Source organism: Malurus melanocephalus, unplaced genomic scaffold (assembly GCF_030028575.1).
Source record: "Malurus melanocephalus ecotype Western Australia unplaced genomic scaffold, MMel_1.1 scaffold_6, whole genome shotgun sequence".
Lineage (NCBI taxonomy): Eukaryota > Metazoa > Chordata > Aves > Passeriformes > Maluridae > Malurus > Malurus melanocephalus.
Window position 1 is genome coordinate 3,043,033 of NW_026623238.1, and position 18,868 is coordinate 3,061,900.

Below are 18,868 nucleotides of genomic sequence, written 5' to 3' on the forward strand. Positions count from 1 at the left end.
AAAAAAAAAGAAGAAAGCTTGCTAGCTTCATAGCTGGGAAGTCGATTGTTCAGTACAGCATCAGGGATTGCAACCAATAACAGAGCAACTGATGCAAGCAGAAGCAAAATACCACCCAGCTCCTTCATTTTGCCTCTTTCTGCCACTAGGTGATAGTATGGTGACACCTGTATTGTTCAGCTGCGCACCAGACCTTCTGTTGCTGAATTCCTGGCASCATTCACACTTTTATATGTAAAGAATATCCAGAAGCTCATCAATACTACATTGCTAGCCTTTGAATAGCAGTGCTTAATTATATCCCCCGTGATTTCACGCATTAATGTACCCCGAGTGTAGTGGATGCTCTTATTTGTCCATAGACTCAAACTGGGCTTTATTTAGACACAGACATTACGCTAAATCGGTCACCTCACTCTATTTCTGTGAGTTACCCATTCAGAGCTGTAGTGAGACATTTTGACGGAAAGGGCAAGATAATTACATTTCCCTAGCAGGAAGCAGGAGAATGGCTGGAGGTAACATTTACATTCTGCCTCATGGGCATCCCACTCACTGCCAGTTCTGCACATCCACTCGCTGCTTCTTCCACATTTTCCATTTTGTGCTCTCCCTCTTGAGAGGACTCCCCTCCTCAGCCAATGGAAAAGCTCCRGGCTAGGAGGAGACTCGCATCCAGAAAAACACCTTGAGCACACAACTGCTGTTCCCTCCACAAACCCCTTCTCTCACATTACACATAGTTTGTACACTCACAGCAAAATTAAAATCAAACTGTCCTTTCTCACAGCTACTCTGTAATGTAAACAGTCAAAATCCTTCACTGTACATTTTTCCCTAGGTAAATCTTTAAACTGTTTTCTGTCTAACCACAACAGCAAGGTCATTTTTTCTATTRGTAGGCTGGACTGCCCTCCCTGACCAGGAACATGCACCCCAAGGAACAGGTGAGTGGCCAGCTCCAGTTTTCACAATACCTCTCCCATCACAGCTGGCTTTACCAGCATTTCCAGGTCCTCATTGCAGACAAAATCCCATCTCTTCATCCATAATCTGTGGCAGACATAGAGTGATGAAACTGTTGGCACCACAGGCAAGCCAAAAATTGGAAACCAGAATCTCCAGTGAAAAGACACTGAGCCTTGGACCAGTAAAGGCTAAGGGGAAGCAGTTCAGAAAGTGCAAAGGGTAAAGTCACACATCATTGCACTGTTGGCTCATTCTCAACTCGAGGATTTGATTCAGCCATGACCATCACAAGTCACTGACCTTCCCACAAAAACAAAATTTGGATATAGACCTAGGGGAAAGCCTGGATTTCTGCTTTACAAATTKGGTTACTTTGACAACTTTTTGTTTTCATTCAGATTGAAAGTAGGTGTGTACAATTTTCAGGTTTAAAAATGCTTGTATTTATCTTATCTAATGATTGGTTTGGACATTTGGAGTAGTGTATAAACTACTAGTTATATGGCAGCACACTTATAGGAATAATTTTCATAATCAGTAAGAATATCTTCTATGTAATGTAGATTGAACTATYTATTGCTTTGTATTCAAAGCATTTACAGTGTCATAGCATACCCAGGAGGAAAAACCAATTCCAATGTCACACTCCTCCAGCATGGCAAACAGAAGTCTCAGAAAGATAACTTGTTCTCATTGGAAATCAAGACCTAAAGAATAAAGTAAAATATTTCAAGCATTTATACAGATCATTGTAACTGACATGGTGTAAAACATACTAACAATAATATAAAAATCAAATCCCTTTATGGGTCATAATAAAGCTTTAGAACTCAGAAATTAAATCCTAAATTCCAAAAGTAAATGTCTTTAAAAAATCTACTTCAAAAGTCTTCCTCCGTTGTGAATCTTCATCATATTTTACAATTAAAATTAGTTTAGTATCACCTTCTTTCACTTTTCATCAAAAACTAACAAAAAGAAGTCCAACCAGCTGCTGTTTTGTAAAGCATATTTGAACTGGCATTTCCTGAGCTTATGAAAAATGAAGCACTCCATTTTACTTACTGGATAAGGGTGCTCTATATCCCATGAATACTAATTTTTTTTACAGTTCTTCTCTGTGATATAAGAATGTTTAAAACTCACAGTCAGGGAAAAGTTCTGCTGCTAACAAACCTGTAACAAACCCATATTTCCAGKGATAATCATGTCAGCTGTCAGAGCACAGTGAGGAGCAGCTGGTTCACGAGAGGTGGCGAGCCAGGAGCTGAGCAGAGCAGCCAGGCAAGTGGGAGTAACACCCTCCACCGAGGAGTGAGGCTGTGGAGTGGCAAATCTGGATGGTGATCAGGATCAAACACCATCCAGGGCTCTCCCAAGATGCCCACAGGGAGTAAGAGTCTCCCTGGCAGTGGAGCTCCCCTCGGATTCAGCCAGTTCAATGTTTTACCTTCACCAAGCCACCTCCTTCCCAGGAGAGGGGTGCACATCCAGCGCTGACAGCAATACAACACACAGCCTCAGCACATAAAGGTGCAGGGTATTGTTGAATGAAATACACATTTTATGTCAAGAAGTCATTCAAGAACGTGAATGGGTGACAATATTAACAAAAACAACTGCTATTGTTGCCTTTTTTAATGCTACAGAAAGCCCTTTGTTTAAGAGAGAAAAAAAAAAAAAGGGCTACAGAGATATATTTATGAGCAAAAATCATTCATCAAAAATAGGGCATATAAGAACAGTCTGAGAAACACCAGTGCTTGCCAAACAGACATGTTCCAAAGGCTTTTGCAGAGCTACACAAAATGGGTAATTATATTACAATTACAGGTTTTAATTCACATGGCAAGCACSTCATGTAAAACTAACTTACCACTCATTTCATTTTTTTTTTTAAAAACAATAGCTCCAAATTCCAGTGAGAGTAATGGAAACCTTTCCAAGCATGTCAGCAGGCTTTGTGCAGGCTGAGACTACATGCAACATTGATTTCTGCCTGCAGCAAGGATCTACCTATGGGCATCAGGAACGAGAGGGTGAAAGAAATTACGAAGGGCTCRTTCATTTCCAATGCCTCCATCATTTCTCACCCAGTTCCTCGAAGGGGTAAATATGAGATGCGCAGTTGTTGCCCCTCACAGGACAGCTAGAGACCTTACACACTATATTTGCTTCCCCTGCTCAAAGGGTGAAATAAGGGCTGCTGCAGCCAGTGTACAGGTATGCAGAATGAAACTCATTTAGTTTCTGCCTCACGTATCAAGCATTGCAAAAAAAATATCCTGAAGAACATGAAAACTAGGGAAAATAAATGTTTTTTCCCATTGCCTTTATTTCGTCTCAAATTTTAATAGAAATTGAGACTGTTTAAATGCTCCACACATCAAGGCAATCTTTAAAACGTGGTGTGACTTCCTGCAAAAATAGGAGCATTTGGCATCTCAAAAAGCTTCCCATCTCCCTAAAACGCCTCTTTTCATCTTTCTGAGAACAATACAACAGAGTCTTTCAAAACCTAGGTGAAAAATAAACAGCAACTTCAGCACACATAATGAGAGAGCTTTAGATATCCGTATCTCAGGTTTGGACTGTTTTAATATAGCTACAGTTATTTGACAAAAGTATGTTGGARATTTAAACGGTTTCTGAGGATTTCTATAGCAGGCAGGAAACAATCATGATATTCAAAAGGCACTATTCTAAACAAATTGCTCTACTGGAATTGTTAGCTCCCTGCAAATTCTGTAGAGTCTTTGAATATTAGTGTAGAGACAGATTCACATTATTTAATATATTTCAAGTTGCAGTCRGAAGAATGACTAACACACAGGTATCATACTTATCTTTATTAAAAGAAAATAAAGCAATCAAAGGACTCATTCATTTCATGTAATTGTTCTGGAACTGGGCTGATAAATCAAATAATATAGGATACTATAGTATTGCTAGTGATCTCCAAAATTAATAGCAAACATATATATATATAGAAAGGATTGAGATTTACAGAGTGAATATAGCAAGCAAAGCAGTTTGTTCTCTTCGGTATACAAATCAAATAATGTCAGAGCCTGTGGATATGAACAGCATTGTATGGTCATTGATTGTTTGCATGCCATAGCACAGCAGAGTTGATTTGAGTTGTTTTTGCCTTGTAAGGARATCTCTGGGACCACATGCCATATCTGCTGTGGATATCCTATAGACCAATCTCCCATAATGAACAGACATGCATTTTGATCAGAATATTATTAAAAGGGATCATTTATCCTTAAAAATAATCTTAAAACACTGTAAGGTCTTCCTAAAGAAACAGAGTCAGTGATTTTGCAAATTTTGTTGATTTTTCTGTGCCTAACAGTGAGATGAGGTGTCATGCAACTGGATCCTGGGAAGATCTAAAGTAATTAATCATTTCTTTTGTGAAATTATGCAGGGCTTTTTTTTTTTTTTTTTTAAATATACATCACATTATCCATCATATGCAATTGTAAATTTGGTATATAAATTATTTGTGCAAGTTATTTATTACTGCTATATACATAATCAGGAAAATTTCAGAAACTTTTCTGCTCTTCAGGGGATCATCTTTACAACCTCTGCGAACATGTAAACTATTTTCTTACTAAAAGGAACTGATAGCTAACATGTTTTCAGGAGCTTAATTTCATATATATAAAGTCTACCTTAAATTGTGGAGGGCTGGTATTTTGCTTGATTTGTAACAAGATGAACCAARATTATCTTATAAAAATTTGGGGTCTGAAATACTTCATGCACTGAATCATTTTCATCTAAGGAATCCAAAAAAATCAAACTATTACTTGTACCTTACGCCAACCCCAAAACACCACCTGGATGGAGACTCTATACTKAATTATAAGAACTTTCATATCATAGAATCATGGAATCATAGAATAGTTTGGTTTGGAAGAGRCCTCAAATATTACTTAGTTCCAACCCCTTGCCMTGGGTAGGGACACCTTTCACTAGACTTTTTCCTCCCTCAGCATTAAAATTCAGCTTACTTAAATGCTTTTTGGTCATACATCTGTAAATAGTTTAATAAGGTAACATTATAAAATTGGTAGAAATCACAATTTGTTGCTTTGCTTTGGTCAGCTTTAAAAAAAAAAAAAAAAAAAAAAAAAAAAAAAAAAAAAAAAAAAAAAAAAAAAAAAAAAAAAAAAGTTGTAACATTCAGAAAACCTATAGTAATAGTTGCACTTATTAACTGGAGTATACAAAATATTTGTCTTGCTGCCAAAATACCCCTGTAGCATTACAAGTAATTAGCATTTATAACTACAAATTTTACTAAGATAAAAGAATATCAGGAATCTASTTCTAATCATTCTAATAATCATAATCAACTAGAGACCAAATTCTGCCTTCCATTACAGTCACAAAATCACATTTGTTAACTGCTGTAAGGGCAAAGTTTAGCCCCAAACCACTTTTTTTTCTAAACAGATATACTTTCCTACATTTAAAAAAAAACCCAACCAAGCTATGTCTTATTACTGCTCTTCCCTTCTGAAGGGTAAATACTGATATTTGAAATACCTAAATTGTATTTACAGCTGTACAACACCGATGCCACATACTTGCAAAATTTCACTTGTACTCTATAAACACAGAGTAACTTGCACAATTGTCTTAAAYGCTTTTCTTAAAATAAAGAGCAGAGCAGCCTAAACATTTTCTTTGTCGAATTCGCACACAAAGTACATGGTAATGTGACACGCGACATCGTTCCACCCTCCAGACGCCACCATCTCCACACAGTCCTCCTCGTCGTAAGCGTTGTTGGGCTCCCCACTGCGCCATTTGTTGAAGGTYTGCATGGGCGAGCGGTCGGAATAGACGAAATTCCCCTCTTTCTCCAGGTCGTTAATCCCGATGAAGACTCTGGTGAGCCCAGCTTGGTTGATGTACGAGGCAATCAGGTTGTTGGCAGTCTCATCCTTGGGCATGCTCAGCGTCCCTCCTCTCCCGTGGCAGTAGAGCTGGGCTTCCTTGTACCTCTTCTCCTCCTTCACCAGCAGATAAATCTTATTCTCTGTCTCACGCACGCCGGCAACAGCTGCGGGGGAGGGCAGTGCTGAAAAGTGAGCACTCGCATTTCTATAAACCAAGTCACTGCACACCCCAAAATAGCTTCACAAATCAGATGTGGAACGGCGACGCTCTCTGYGAGCGATTGCACCGGTAAAATGAGGCAAGAAAGGGAAATAGTTATATMAAATTAACCTACCATTTTTAATGAATTTTAGTTCTGTCGTCAGCTGGGCTACTTGAATATCCATTTCACCAATAGCCTTCCTCAGCTGGCTGCACTCACAAGGGATRCCTGTGAAATGATACAGATGCACCCAAAGCAAAAAGCTGCCTAATTTCAACAACTGTCTCAACCATTTTGTGARAAGACCCAGCCTGGCAGCCCTGGAGAAAGCTGTCTTACAAATAACAGACAGAAAATTAGAGCCTTCACTATCCTGCACCATTATATGATTCTCAGGGGTGTCTGGGCCTGTGCAAAACAGCTCAGTTCACTTCCCACGAATCTTCAGCCCTGAATTATTAGCRCTAACCTAAACACAGATAGATAATCTCTGCAAAAAAACCACAATATTTTTAAATTAAAATAATTTCAAAAAAATTCTCCTTTTAAGTAAACTTATTTTAAATGTCCTCAAAGAGTACTTCTTTCAGAGCAAAAAATATTATTTGCAGATTCTTCACAAGGAACACAGCAGATCCAAAATTCCAATCACATAATGCACATAATTATCTGCAAAATGCAGTTCTGTGTTTTTGAAAGTACAGAATTTACAACACTTCTGACAAAAAAATTAGACAATAGAAAATCATCTATTAACCCAAACTGGTATAAGTTTGACAAAGATAATCTGAATGTGAATATTAAAAGACTCATTGTTACATTTATGACCACATGTCTCAAAATGAGAATCAATTACAGTTTGCATTTATTAYAGTTAGCAGTTCTGTATGTAATTATTTACAATCTRCATTGGGCTACCCAATGACTCAGCYYAGTTGTCTAAATCCATTTAAGYATAGGGTGCTTGCCCTGCAAAACCACGCATGCGGGCCAGGTGCATGACACTGGCTCAAGAATTAGTGACAAATTATGTTTTCATGAGAAATCTAATCTGTGCACCTCCAAAGCACTCTGCCAGGAAGGGATGGGTTCAGTTCAGCCTGCCACTCTTGCAAGGCTTGTTCTTCTAATGCCAGGCTGTTTCTTTAGAACATCTAAATACTTCAAGGAAGATCCATAATACCTCCATAAAATAATCTGAAGAGGGGATCACAAGAAAATGGAGCCAGGCTCTGCTGGTGTAAGCAAGCAATAGGACAAGAGGCACAGGCAGGAACTGATGCACAGGAAGTTCCACCTGGACATGAGGAAGAACTTCTTTACTTTGTGGGTGACTGAGCACTGCAACAGATTGCCCAGAGAGGTTGTGGAGTCTCCCTGACTGCAGATATTCAAGAGCCATCTGGACACAATCCAGCAAAAGGTGGGACACATGATTCATTCCAATCTGATTCATTCTCTGATTCTGTGACCTGTGTTCCTGACAATCTCCTGCTCCTATAACAGTAATTCATGGAGGGGCAGGAGCATCCAACYTGCTCCTTTGTGTTGGCTGAAAGACAAAGTGAGATGTGCAGAGATGTCCCTTTGCACTGGTGATGAATGATGCAGACATCTGCACTTGAGCTCCCACCAGGCTTCTGGAGAGATTTCTCCTCTGAGAAGGTATGAGACACTGTTTTAGCACAAACTCTACAAGCCCAGCAACTACTGCAACTTCAGTGATTTTATGTWATTTGAAAATATCACAGTGAAATATTGCAGTACCTATGCAAAAATCATTCATTATTCCCTCCAGTATGTAAACAGTTGTATTTTTAGGGATAAAAAGTCTTTCACATACACAAATGTGTTATGGATTATTACCTGGGTCACCATTAGGACCTGGTGGTCCTATGTCACCATTATCTCCTTTTTCACCTGAGGACATGAAAAATAACATGTTAAGGCAGGCTTTTCTGTCAAAAATTCATTTAGCACTTTTTTTTTCCTAGTAAAATTCAAATGTGGAAAGTAGAAATATGAGAAATATGCCCAAGTAAAATTATTTTTCTGTCCTATTCATTCCAAACAAAGGCCAGGCAAACCTATGAAACTTGAACATAAAAAGTATGTACCAATATCTAYTTTTGACATTCATAAACTTCACAGAAGCAGTACATTCAGATGCTATAGAGGAAAAAGGGCTGGMTATACCTAAATTTCAAATCATAATCTAGATGCTTAGATAAACACTGGTCCAAATGACTTACCCAAAATCACATAGGAAGCCTATTAAGTAGTYAACATTAGAAAACACATCTTCTGGCTCTTAAAAATCTGCCAAAGTACAGCACATCTTCCCATCTGCTTTCTTAAATGTCCACACTAGTGGGACAGTGCAAAGTTCTTTATTTACCCTCAAAGCAGGACATTCACAGTGCTTTAAGGTTATCTATACTGCTGTCAGAGCAAAAGGTAACTGTCTGAGAGATCTCAGTGACCTGGCTGACTACAGCRTCAGAAAATCCYTACTAAGGTAAACTCTGAGACATGTTAGCCATTCTTTTGTCGAATATAAATGATCACAGACTTTTCATCTGAAACACAATGGAGAAACAACTGAATTAAACATACCTTTTGAACCAATAGGACCGATTTTTCCATGCCGTCCTATGCTGCCTTTCTGTCCTTTGTCCCCCATTTCTCCTGTACACAACAGAAAGGTGAAAGGCACAAGGTAGCAATGTAGTCTGATTCATGCAGATTCTATTATGCTCACAATGTCAGTTTTTACAATGAACAAAACCCCACTRTATACCAAATGTTCATTGAACTCCAGAGGTCCAGCTCATCCTTGTGCAGAACTTACGTATAGCAAGCTAGACAATGATTTTATCTTTGCTGAGCAGTTGGCATTTACAAGGCATGAAGGTGTAATTGTCAACAGCTCTTGGCTGAAAGCCACTGGAAAAGCTTTTGCAAACTTCTTTCAGCTGATCGTGACAGAATTATGTTGAAAATGCACAGGAGGGGATGTTGCATTCAAACAAGGATCAGCAGATCAAAACTATCATGAAGTTGAGAAGACCTGAAGGATCCAAGCACAGCAGATATTTCATTTCAGTGACTGCACTGTAACTGGGGGCTGGCTTTGGTCTTAATGACTTATTTCTATGATTCTGTCATATAGATGGGTTTTCCATTGTACCACACTATTAAAGCGTGGATATGGAGGGACTACAGGGATGAATGATTTCTGAGRCTCCCAACCTGCAGAAATCCAAGACCAAGACTGCTTTATGAAGTTTTTTCAATGATTGTTGACAAGATTGCTTCTTTGCTCAAAGSAACATCTGCTGTATTCAACCATACACGTGCAAGGAAACAATGAGATAAATTAGGAGGAAAATCTACCATAGGGATCCAGCATTTGGATTGTGCAAATTGTCATAGCTCTGCCTCAATTGTGGATCTATGGCAACTGAAGATCTCTTGCCCCCTGTTGCTACTGCAGCTGAACAGAATTTTTGAAAGCTGGATAATTTTATGACCCATTTTGTCATTCCCTTTAACTTAAAAGTGAAATCAGTAACAAATTTCAGAATATAATCACTGCTGGGCTAAGAGATGTCCTCTCTATTACTCCATGAAGTCTCAAGCAATTCCTGTCCCTTGATGACACGAGCCAGAAAAAAAACAATTTCCTCTGAGCTGAGAGAAGCCAAATGTGTGTGGTTTGTTGATCTAATTAATTATTGGCAAGTCCTACAATCAATGATTTTCCTTTGTTTCTAATAAATAAGAAGTATCAAATGCAGACACTGCTGGACATGGGCTTTCACCAGAAACCAAAAATATATTTTTCCCTTATCTTCTCCTGCTGGAAGTACCATCTTGTAATCAGTTTATCAAGTTGTTCTGAAACTCATGTCTCTTGTTTTGCATATTAATGAATTAGGATTACCATTACAGATTATCAAATGTTTGAATGCTTTCTCCTTTCAAGCCACTACACCAGAAATCAAATAAACTCATAAATCTAATGCACAAATAAAATACARTATATAAAATTATTTCACATTCTTTCTCGTAAAAACTGCCCAGAAAATGAACTGCTTCTCAGTCACAGCCAGTAAAATCTATGTGATCCACTCAGAAGTAAAATGAAAGTGTGTTATCTCAAGCAATGAAGACACACATTAAACCTCCTTAGCTCATTAAAAGAACTGTTCAGATTTGGGTTTCTCTTAGAGTGACTATCCCTTGCTTCCACTCCAGGGGCTTGCATATTCTGCTTCTTCTGCAGAATAAATCACAAAGTTTCAAGAGAGATCCATCTGCCTTGAGGGTTTCAAAAGTTTTAACACCTTTTGTAAAGCCCTTTTTAGTAGCCCTATGGTTGTCAAAAATGCAGTYTGAGGAGTCTTAATGAAATCCGGAAGTAATAGCTGGAAAGAAACCAGGATAATAAAAGAAATTAAGTCTCCATAGACCAAAAGTAGAAAATCAAACACAAAGTTTGAATAGAGAATTGAAGAAAGTCATCTGTCATCTCTSAGATGAAGGTGGCACACATTGCAASCAATTGTAGAAAATTTAAAGGATTTTGGGAGAAACTGAAGAGAAGTAAACTCTAAGTAATCTTCTTGGTGGCATTTTCAGACCCACAAATGAGAGAAGAAATAAAATCCAGAGATGAATGGTGGGCTGCAAAACAAGTGAAAAAAAATTAGGGGATTCACTCTGTGCAATACCATAAATGGGGATCTTCATACAGTTCGGGCAATYTCTCCAGGATTAGTTGGAACAGATAAGGAGGTATAAAACTACTTAGAAAAAGGCACCAAAAAGACAAAGCCAGCAGAAATGCAAATTCACCATGTCACACAAATTTAATTGAATCATGTTTCAAAGAAGAGAGCAGTAGTTTTCTTCCCAAACTTAAGGATTTAAAGACAAATCAAATCAAATTCATGATTTGACATAGAGGACATCACAGACACCTACCTAACAAGGAAAGTAGAAGTATACCAAACCACACCAAAGGCCTCTTGACTCTAGTGCCATCTTTGACAGCAATCTGCAGAGGGTACTTAGAAAAGAACATAAGATATAGATGAAGATTAAAGTCTTTCCCCCAGTGTACCTYGATAGTCTTGCAGCAGTCAGCACTCCTGATGCAAATAGTGAGCCTGACTTGAATGAGAATGACATTTTTAAAGGTTATAAAGATGTTATAGCAGTAATCTACGTTCAGGATACTTCATTTTTAAAAACTATTGGCAACTAGAAATCAGAAAATTCTGAATATGTCAACAGAACTCCTTTAAGCTGAAAAATATGAATTATCCACACCAATGAAGGTCAGTGATTGGTGAGGGAACTGGGCTTGGCTTGGTTTGGCTTGGCTTGGCTGTGGGCTCCCAAGAAGCAGGGAAAGCAAGCCAGTAAACTCCAGAGTGCTGAAGGAAAAAGCGAGTATAAAATGAGCAAAAAACCAAGCAGATCATCCCAGACACAAAACAAAAACAAAAACGAAAACAAAATGGGATGGGATAAAAAACAACCCCCAAGACACGACCACACCACATGGCTTAGTGGTAYTGGTGAACTTCCTGGAGGTGCACTTGATCCCACTCTCCATGGGAGTAACAATGTTAAACAAATATTCTTACATGAATCAACAGCACATAATCCCAGGTGGCATTTTATGTAATTGGGGCAAATTATTTTCACCCAGCATTAGCCATCTTAAAGCTAGGGCTTTTAGTCTAAGATACTTATCTAGGTTCCCACAGTAGGCAGTAGAAAAATAAACACCTCTCACTGGTGATCCATCCCACTCATGTTAGACAGGTATCATAATGACAAAGTGAACTTTAAAAGCTTTGCATAACAGGAGGTGAAAAAAGACTAAACTATTATCAACGTATACTGACTAGAAATCAGAATAATTAGAAAATGTGTAAAGGAAACTAAAGATAGAAAGAAAAAAATMCAATCTAAGAAGGCAGCAGAAAAGTTTAAAGGATTTTAAAGTACATTCAAAACAAAAATGAAAATAGTAGGATACATTCCTGAATGGAGGAGTTTCTATTCAGAAGCAAAGAAAGAAAGAATGGCCCTCATGAAATACTATCTTGCTAGAATTAAGTTAACAACATAATGTCAAGCCTCTTCATAATGGCCCCTCTAGCCCAAGACTTTGTTTCCTGTGATGGCAGCAGAAGGTGCAGCACAGGAAGATCACACAACTCCAGCCAGTGTCTGCAGTCCTTTGCAGGTGGAATTGCTGGATCCATCCCCAGCAGCTTCAGGCAGTGCCTCCTAGCTCAGATGTGATGGGATCTGGTGTTTCTGTAACCTTGATTATAGCCTCCTTAAACTACCATGCACAGATGCAACACTCGCAACCTGTCCAGTTTCTCCTTATGAGGCAGCTCCTCTTTCACATTTTTGGTGCCCTTCTCTTACTTCTCAAGTCCTTCATGAGAGACAGAGGCCAGAAGAACACTCATTACTTGAGACAGTGCATGTCAGGCTTTTGTACAGTACAGAATCAGCTGTAAAAGGAGCTTCCTGTTTTGTCCTTTGTCCTTTTGTCATCCTTTTCTCATGAAGGTCAGGGTTCTGCTGGCCTTGGGACACTTGCTAATGATTTCAGAGCAGTCCTTGAGTTTTMAGTGACAGTTTTGGGTTTTGGCATCATTTAAGTATGGATTAAATTATGCATTCCTAATGTCCCTAGGCAATATATTTATTTACACTGAAGCCCATCTGCCATCTTTTTGTCCACTCAGTTTGGTACAGATTTTCTCAAAATCCTATTGAGCTCAGGTGGAACTGAAAGACAGTTTTGAGCCAGATACCCACTTTGTGAGTTCACAACTGTCAATGTCAGGACTTYTATATGGAATGCTGCCTGCTGCACTCCTTAGCGAGCAATAAATTCGTGTRAAAATGGACTCAGAAATGCAAAGGATTGATTGATTACATATTAATGAGCAATCAGTAATAATAAAATATAAATTAAGATATTATTACCTCTTTTTAGAATTTGATTATACAAATGACTGAGCACTCTGGCTCCAATCCAGTTAAATTAATGAGTCTTCTCTTCTACTTAAGAGGTTGTGCCTGTACAAGTAAATGCCTGGGACTGTTAACTGGCAGTGGGAACCAGGTGGCCAAGAATGGTACACTCCAAGATACTAAATTCTCTTCAAGCCAGGATAATCTTGCAAGCTGYTCATTGTGTTAGCCCCCAAAATATGCCCAAGAATTGCCTGGGAAAGTGTTAGCTTCCAAAAGCCAAAATCACTCTGTTAACACTGCAGAGGTAGAGACAGCTGAGTTCCAAGCCCAAGAATTCAAAAGCTCTATAATGCGACTCTGCTGRACATTCCATTATAGTTGTACATAATAAGGTACAATGTATAGAGGCTGAAATTAAAATGCTATAATAATATAATATAATATATTTTGAATGTTTATGGCTCTAAGAAAATTAAAATGTCTTGAAGAACATATTTTTAATGCCAGTCCTTTGATGTTATATTCCAAGAGCAAATTCACCTTCCCCTCCTTATTTTGATTGCTGTAAGGTACTCTGGAAATATTCAGAGGACTGTGTTGTTACTGACCTATCTGTGTGGAATTTCATTGCATGGAAGTTACGCACTCACAGACCACAACAAGACTCAGTGAAATAACTGAGTTTACTCCCAGCAGGGGGGTCTAGAGTACAGCCCTCAGTGCAAGTGGGGAAAGTTCATTCCTCGCACTTCACACCCCAAAATTTGCACTGCAGTAGACCCTGCCTTCATCTGAAACCACCACTGTACTCGACCCATGGCTCCATGGTTTACATTAGGCCAACACAGTTTTATATTCTGCTGACAAGCTATGCATTATAATTGACCTATACAGTTAATTAAAAGCAATGAGGAAAGTAAGTGGAATTTAACCTTATTCAGCACCCAAAGACATCAGGTGTTGATGTCACCCTGAAGTACCAGGACAGCCAGAATGAGATTTATTGCAGGTAAGCACCAGAAAGTTTTAATGTTTATCAGTTTCTGAGTTACCAAAATCTGAAAATATGATGAGAAAAGGATATAATAAAAACATTTGGAGCACTTTCTGATCTTAAGCTGTTCATTTCAGGTCAAATATGCCATAAGAAAATAGTTTCTTCTGTAAGTTATTTTATGGTTATTATATAGCTATGGAGTTGAAAGAAACTAAGCACATTTTCTTAGATGAACTTGCTAGGAAAATGAAACAAAGAAAGGGGAAAGAAAAAAAAARGAAAAAGAATTAGTGTGATTCTGATAATGAAAATTAAGACTAAAAGTAGAAAACTCTACAAATGTGGCAGAAGAATTGCAATTTCTCCCTTACATAAACCATCACTTACTCAAATAGGTGAAAAATAAAATTAAATTTAGCAGCTTCCCTCAATAGAAGGAGCCAGATATTAAGACAAAAGTTAGCAGGCTTCAGGAGAAATACAGGGGGTGAAATACATGCTAACACAGTKACCAAAATTTAACAGAATACTATGTAGAAACAGGGCTGCTGTGACTCTCCATGGGTGTTTTTAGGGGCAAATGCAAAGTGAAGGAACAATGATTATTGTCAAGTATACTGTTATATTTCATTTTTGCCTCAAAGTTCCATCTTCTGGATAAKAAATGGGAAAATCCTTGGTCTGCTGGAAGAGAATATACTCAGTCTCATGCATCTTGAGACTCCAGAAAAGTAATTATGCCTGAATTTAACTATAGATCTGCACACTATATACAGTCTGTGGAGGTTAACCAGAGACTGAAAGATTTTTCCAGGTCAAAGTTGGATATTCTTCTGTGTCCTTTCCATAGACTAGAAATGACATCTGTGAAGCCTGTTTGCTTATCCAGTCAACACTGACATTCCAAGCATGCTGGATAGAGTACCAGGATGACATGGAGTACCATATAATCCAAACTGGTTTTAAGGTAACAATGTTTTCTTCTTTATAAGAAGCATTTTTGGAAAGGAGTTGATGAGGACAAATATCTACAAAATGTACAGCATTAATAAGAAGACTACTGAATTGGAATTTATTTTAAACAAAGGCTTGTTTGGAGAGATGTCTGGATGCAAAAAAGGAAAGCAGAAAAAAAATGTTGCTACAGAAGCAGTCAGAAATTTTGCCGGTGTTGAACTGAAAGTACTGTCTGGAAGAATACTGATAAAGTATGCATTAATATTCCATTTTCTTTAATCTCTTTTCTGTTTCATATATATTTTCTTGYAGTGCATTTCCACTTCAGTGTTTCTTCTTTCAGTCTCACCAGAATTTTGGACATTTTGAGGCATGGAAAAAAGAAAACTCCTATTATTATTATTATTATTATTATTATCATTAATCAAGCATACCTCATGAGAACTATTTTTCAGACAAATGCAATTTTACAGTATGAAAGAAATAAATAAAATGCTACATCACAGATTGGCCAGACTGAAAAAGAGCACTTCCACACCTCAGATGGTCCAAAGTATTTTGAAATGCCAAGAGAGACAAAATGCACAAGACAGAGTGATGAAAGAGTTACTCAAGAAGTTGTCAAGAAAATCTCATGCCAAAGGATAAGGAGAAGGCTGAGGCACTTGACAGGAATATCATGGGTTCAGCCAGATCCTAAATTCCTCACCTGTGATGCACTGATGAAGTCTGGTCAATGGCTGGGTGAAAAAACACCTTTGCATAAGAGGGCCCAAAAATCTTTGGTCTTACACATKGGAAGYAAATTGACATCCRGCTGAGGAAGATGGGTTTATTTAGCTTGGAGTASAGAAAGGTAAGGAGAGACTTAATTGCAGTCTTCCACTAATTACAAGCAGTTTCTAGAGAAGATGCAGCCTTTTCATCTCAGAGACACACAGAGAAAGGGCAAGAGTCACGATTATGAACTACAACTGGAAAARTTTCAGTAGGCTCCAAGGAAAAGGTCGTTCACAGTGGCACCAGTGAAACAAACCRTCCTTGGAGAATTTCAAAAGTCTAGTGTGCAAGGCCCTGAGCAACCTGCTCTGATACTGAAGTCTGCCCTGTTTAAATMAGGAGATTGGACTAGATGAGCTCTTTACAACCTTTTAACCTGAATACTTCACTTCATGCTGCATTGCCTTGCAAGACTTGAAATTTTAGTTTCCGGTATTTTTTTCTAAGAGTCGTCCTTGAAGGTACATCCACACGGGAAATACACTGACTGAACACACACGCAACTCATGCAAATCATAAATTTTTCAGTGCATTGTAGGGGGAAGATCTCTAGCTATGGATTTTGATCCCAGGGAAAACTGCAGGTATCAGACTCTTGAAACGGCCTAAAAGACCATCATAATGGATCATGCATCCTCACAAGGAAGCATAAATTATCTCCACGATTGCTTTGAAAGAAAGATTGCAAACTTGGTTTAATAAAGGCTAACTCCAACCTGCTGATGACAAGAATGTCAGTCTTTAATTTGAATATTGAAATAAAAGGGTTTGACTACTTCTAATTTGAACCTTTCAGAACACACACTTCCTGAAAAACTGAAGAAGGTCAAATTTCCTCCTTTCTTCAGGAGGAAGACAAATGTGAGAAGACAGAATTTTCTGCAAGACAGAAATGCTACATTTCTCTCAGCTGTAAAACCGAACACTGTTGAAGACCATCCCTCTCAAAAGCTAAAAATATTTTTGAACTACAATGCAAACAAATTTATCACCATTTTCCCATATATATTATAGAATTGTGATCCAAAAAATGTGGAAACACTCATGTTCATCTCTGCCTATTATGTCTTACTGCCTTCCCTCAATGGTTTTAATTAAGATGTTGCAGGTGATTAAATTCACAAGCAAAAAGAAACAAAAAAATCAAGTCTTGTGATTTTTTTCCCCTCTGATCTAATATGGGGTTTTCATTTGCAGAAGGCAAATGATGAAGATGACATTATGATGCCTTCCTTCACAGAGACCTTTCAAAAAATGATTTTTTTACTTCCAAAATGAATCTTTTTGACCAGAAAGTAATATTTAGTCTACAAATGAGTGCATTTAGTTGTACTGGTTTTGGTGAGGATAAAAATTTTTATCATTGTGGCTGGTAGGRTGCTATATTTGGGATTGTGACCAAAGTAACATTCATTATTGCTAAACAGTGCTTGCACAGGATTAAGACATTTTCTGCTCATCACCCCACCAGCGAGGAGCTGGAGATGCACAAGAAACTGGKAGGGGACACAGCCAGGACAGCTGACCCCAACTGACCCAMGGGAAATTCCCAACCATATGGCATTATGCTCAGTATGCAAAGCTGGGGTAAGAAGAAGGAATGGGTGACCATTTGGAATGATGGAGTTTGTCTTCCCATATCACTGTTATGTGTGATRGGCCCTGATCCCCTGGGGATGGCTAACACYTGCCTGCCCWTGGGAAACACTAAATTAATTTTTTGTTATGCTTTGCCTGTGTAGTGTGGCCTTTGCTTTCCCTATTAAACTCTCTTTATCTCAGCCCATCAGCTGTYTCACTTTTAAGCTTCTGATTCTCTTCCCGATCCAAACCAGGCAAGTGAGTGAGTGGGGCTGAGCTGCCAGCTGTTGTTAAACCATGACAATAGTAAACAGAAATGGCCAAGGATGATTTAGTCAGTCAGCAAAGGGAGAGAGGACTCCCATCATCATCATCATCTCACAATGAGATGATCATTTGCTCAARAATGATTTTCAAAACATCTTCTTTAACAAAGTTACCTTTTTCTCCTGGAGGTCCAACTCTGCCTGGACGACCTGGAGCACCTTTCTCCCCCTTTTCTCCAGCCTCCCCTGTTGACACAAAAGGAAACAAAAAAAGAATCATATTAAACCAGGACTATTTTCTGTTAGCAGCAGTGAMAAGAATGCCATTCTCTCTGGTGCAAAAACAGAAGCAGATTTGACGTGATGTGATTTAACAGGTTTATTTTTCTCCAGCTGTGTAGACACTGAYAGACCCTAAGTCAGTACATGACTGAAGTCTTATACAACAGGTCTAGCTTTATGGATGTTCCCTATATCACTGACATCCAAAAAGCCAACAGCACAAATCACTTAAGCAGAAGTTCAGAACTGGACCTCAACTTAGCCCATGAACTTCTTTGTCCACCAAACTGTTTCTGAGCCCCTGCTAAAGACATGCTTAATTCTCAAGTGAAAATGGCTTAACTGTGACCTCATTTTTTTTTAAATGCAATTTTTGGGACCTATAAGAAGGCATTGYTACATCCATCATTACAGGACCATTTTTAAGCATGAAAGAGTAATTCTCGACTACATATCCTCAGTTATGTACTGTGCCTTTTAATCTCTGAGGSATGAACCACTATGCAGAGTACTTACATTCACATATCGCATGGTGCATCATTATATTCAGCAAATTTAAACATCACTTTCTGCTAACGTTTGCCTCCCTGGTGCCTTTCATTGAAAATTTGGGGATGCCTAGCTTGTTTTGCCTCCTACTACTCTACTACTACTGTAGTTAACCATTGACATAAAATTTAAATCTCTTTGACAAACAGAAGTTTAAAGAATGATTTATACAGCCACCTTGACAAAACAACATTTATGCGATGAAGGAGAAGAAAGTTCTGTGGCTTCCACAGAAAATCAAATGCCGGTAGTAAAATCCAGAGTCAGCACAGCACACGTGATGTCCCAACGCTGTATTTCCATGGAGGAGAGTGAGSATTAGCTGCTCTCCAGGAAGCTGACAGG

At 38.4% G+C, this 18,868-nt stretch overlaps 1 protein-coding gene across 2 annotated transcripts in view; it reads right to left on the reverse strand.

Annotated features, from left to right (window-relative positions):
* Window positions 1-5,092: 5,092 nt before the first annotated feature.
* Window positions 5,093-18,868, reverse strand: part of COLEC11 (collectin subfamily member 11) — a 35,359-nt gene continuing 21,583 nt past the window's right edge. The window contains exons 3-7 of one of the 2 annotated variants that reach the window (XM_057371719.1): window positions 17,867-17,938; window positions 8,711-8,782; window positions 7,961-8,014; window positions 6,227-6,322; window positions 5,093-6,073 (exon numbers count right to left, since the gene is read on the reverse strand). In XM_057371719.1, the coding sequence (XP_057227702.1) occupies window positions 5,664-6,073; window positions 6,227-6,322; window positions 7,961-8,014; window positions 8,711-8,782; window positions 17,867-17,938 (704 nt within the window). In that variant the 3' untranslated portion in view covers window positions 5,093-5,663. The remainder of the gene's footprint in view (window positions 6,074-6,226; window positions 6,323-7,960; window positions 8,015-8,710; window positions 8,783-17,866; window positions 17,939-18,868) is intronic. The other variant, XM_057371727.1, reaches the window with a different exon arrangement.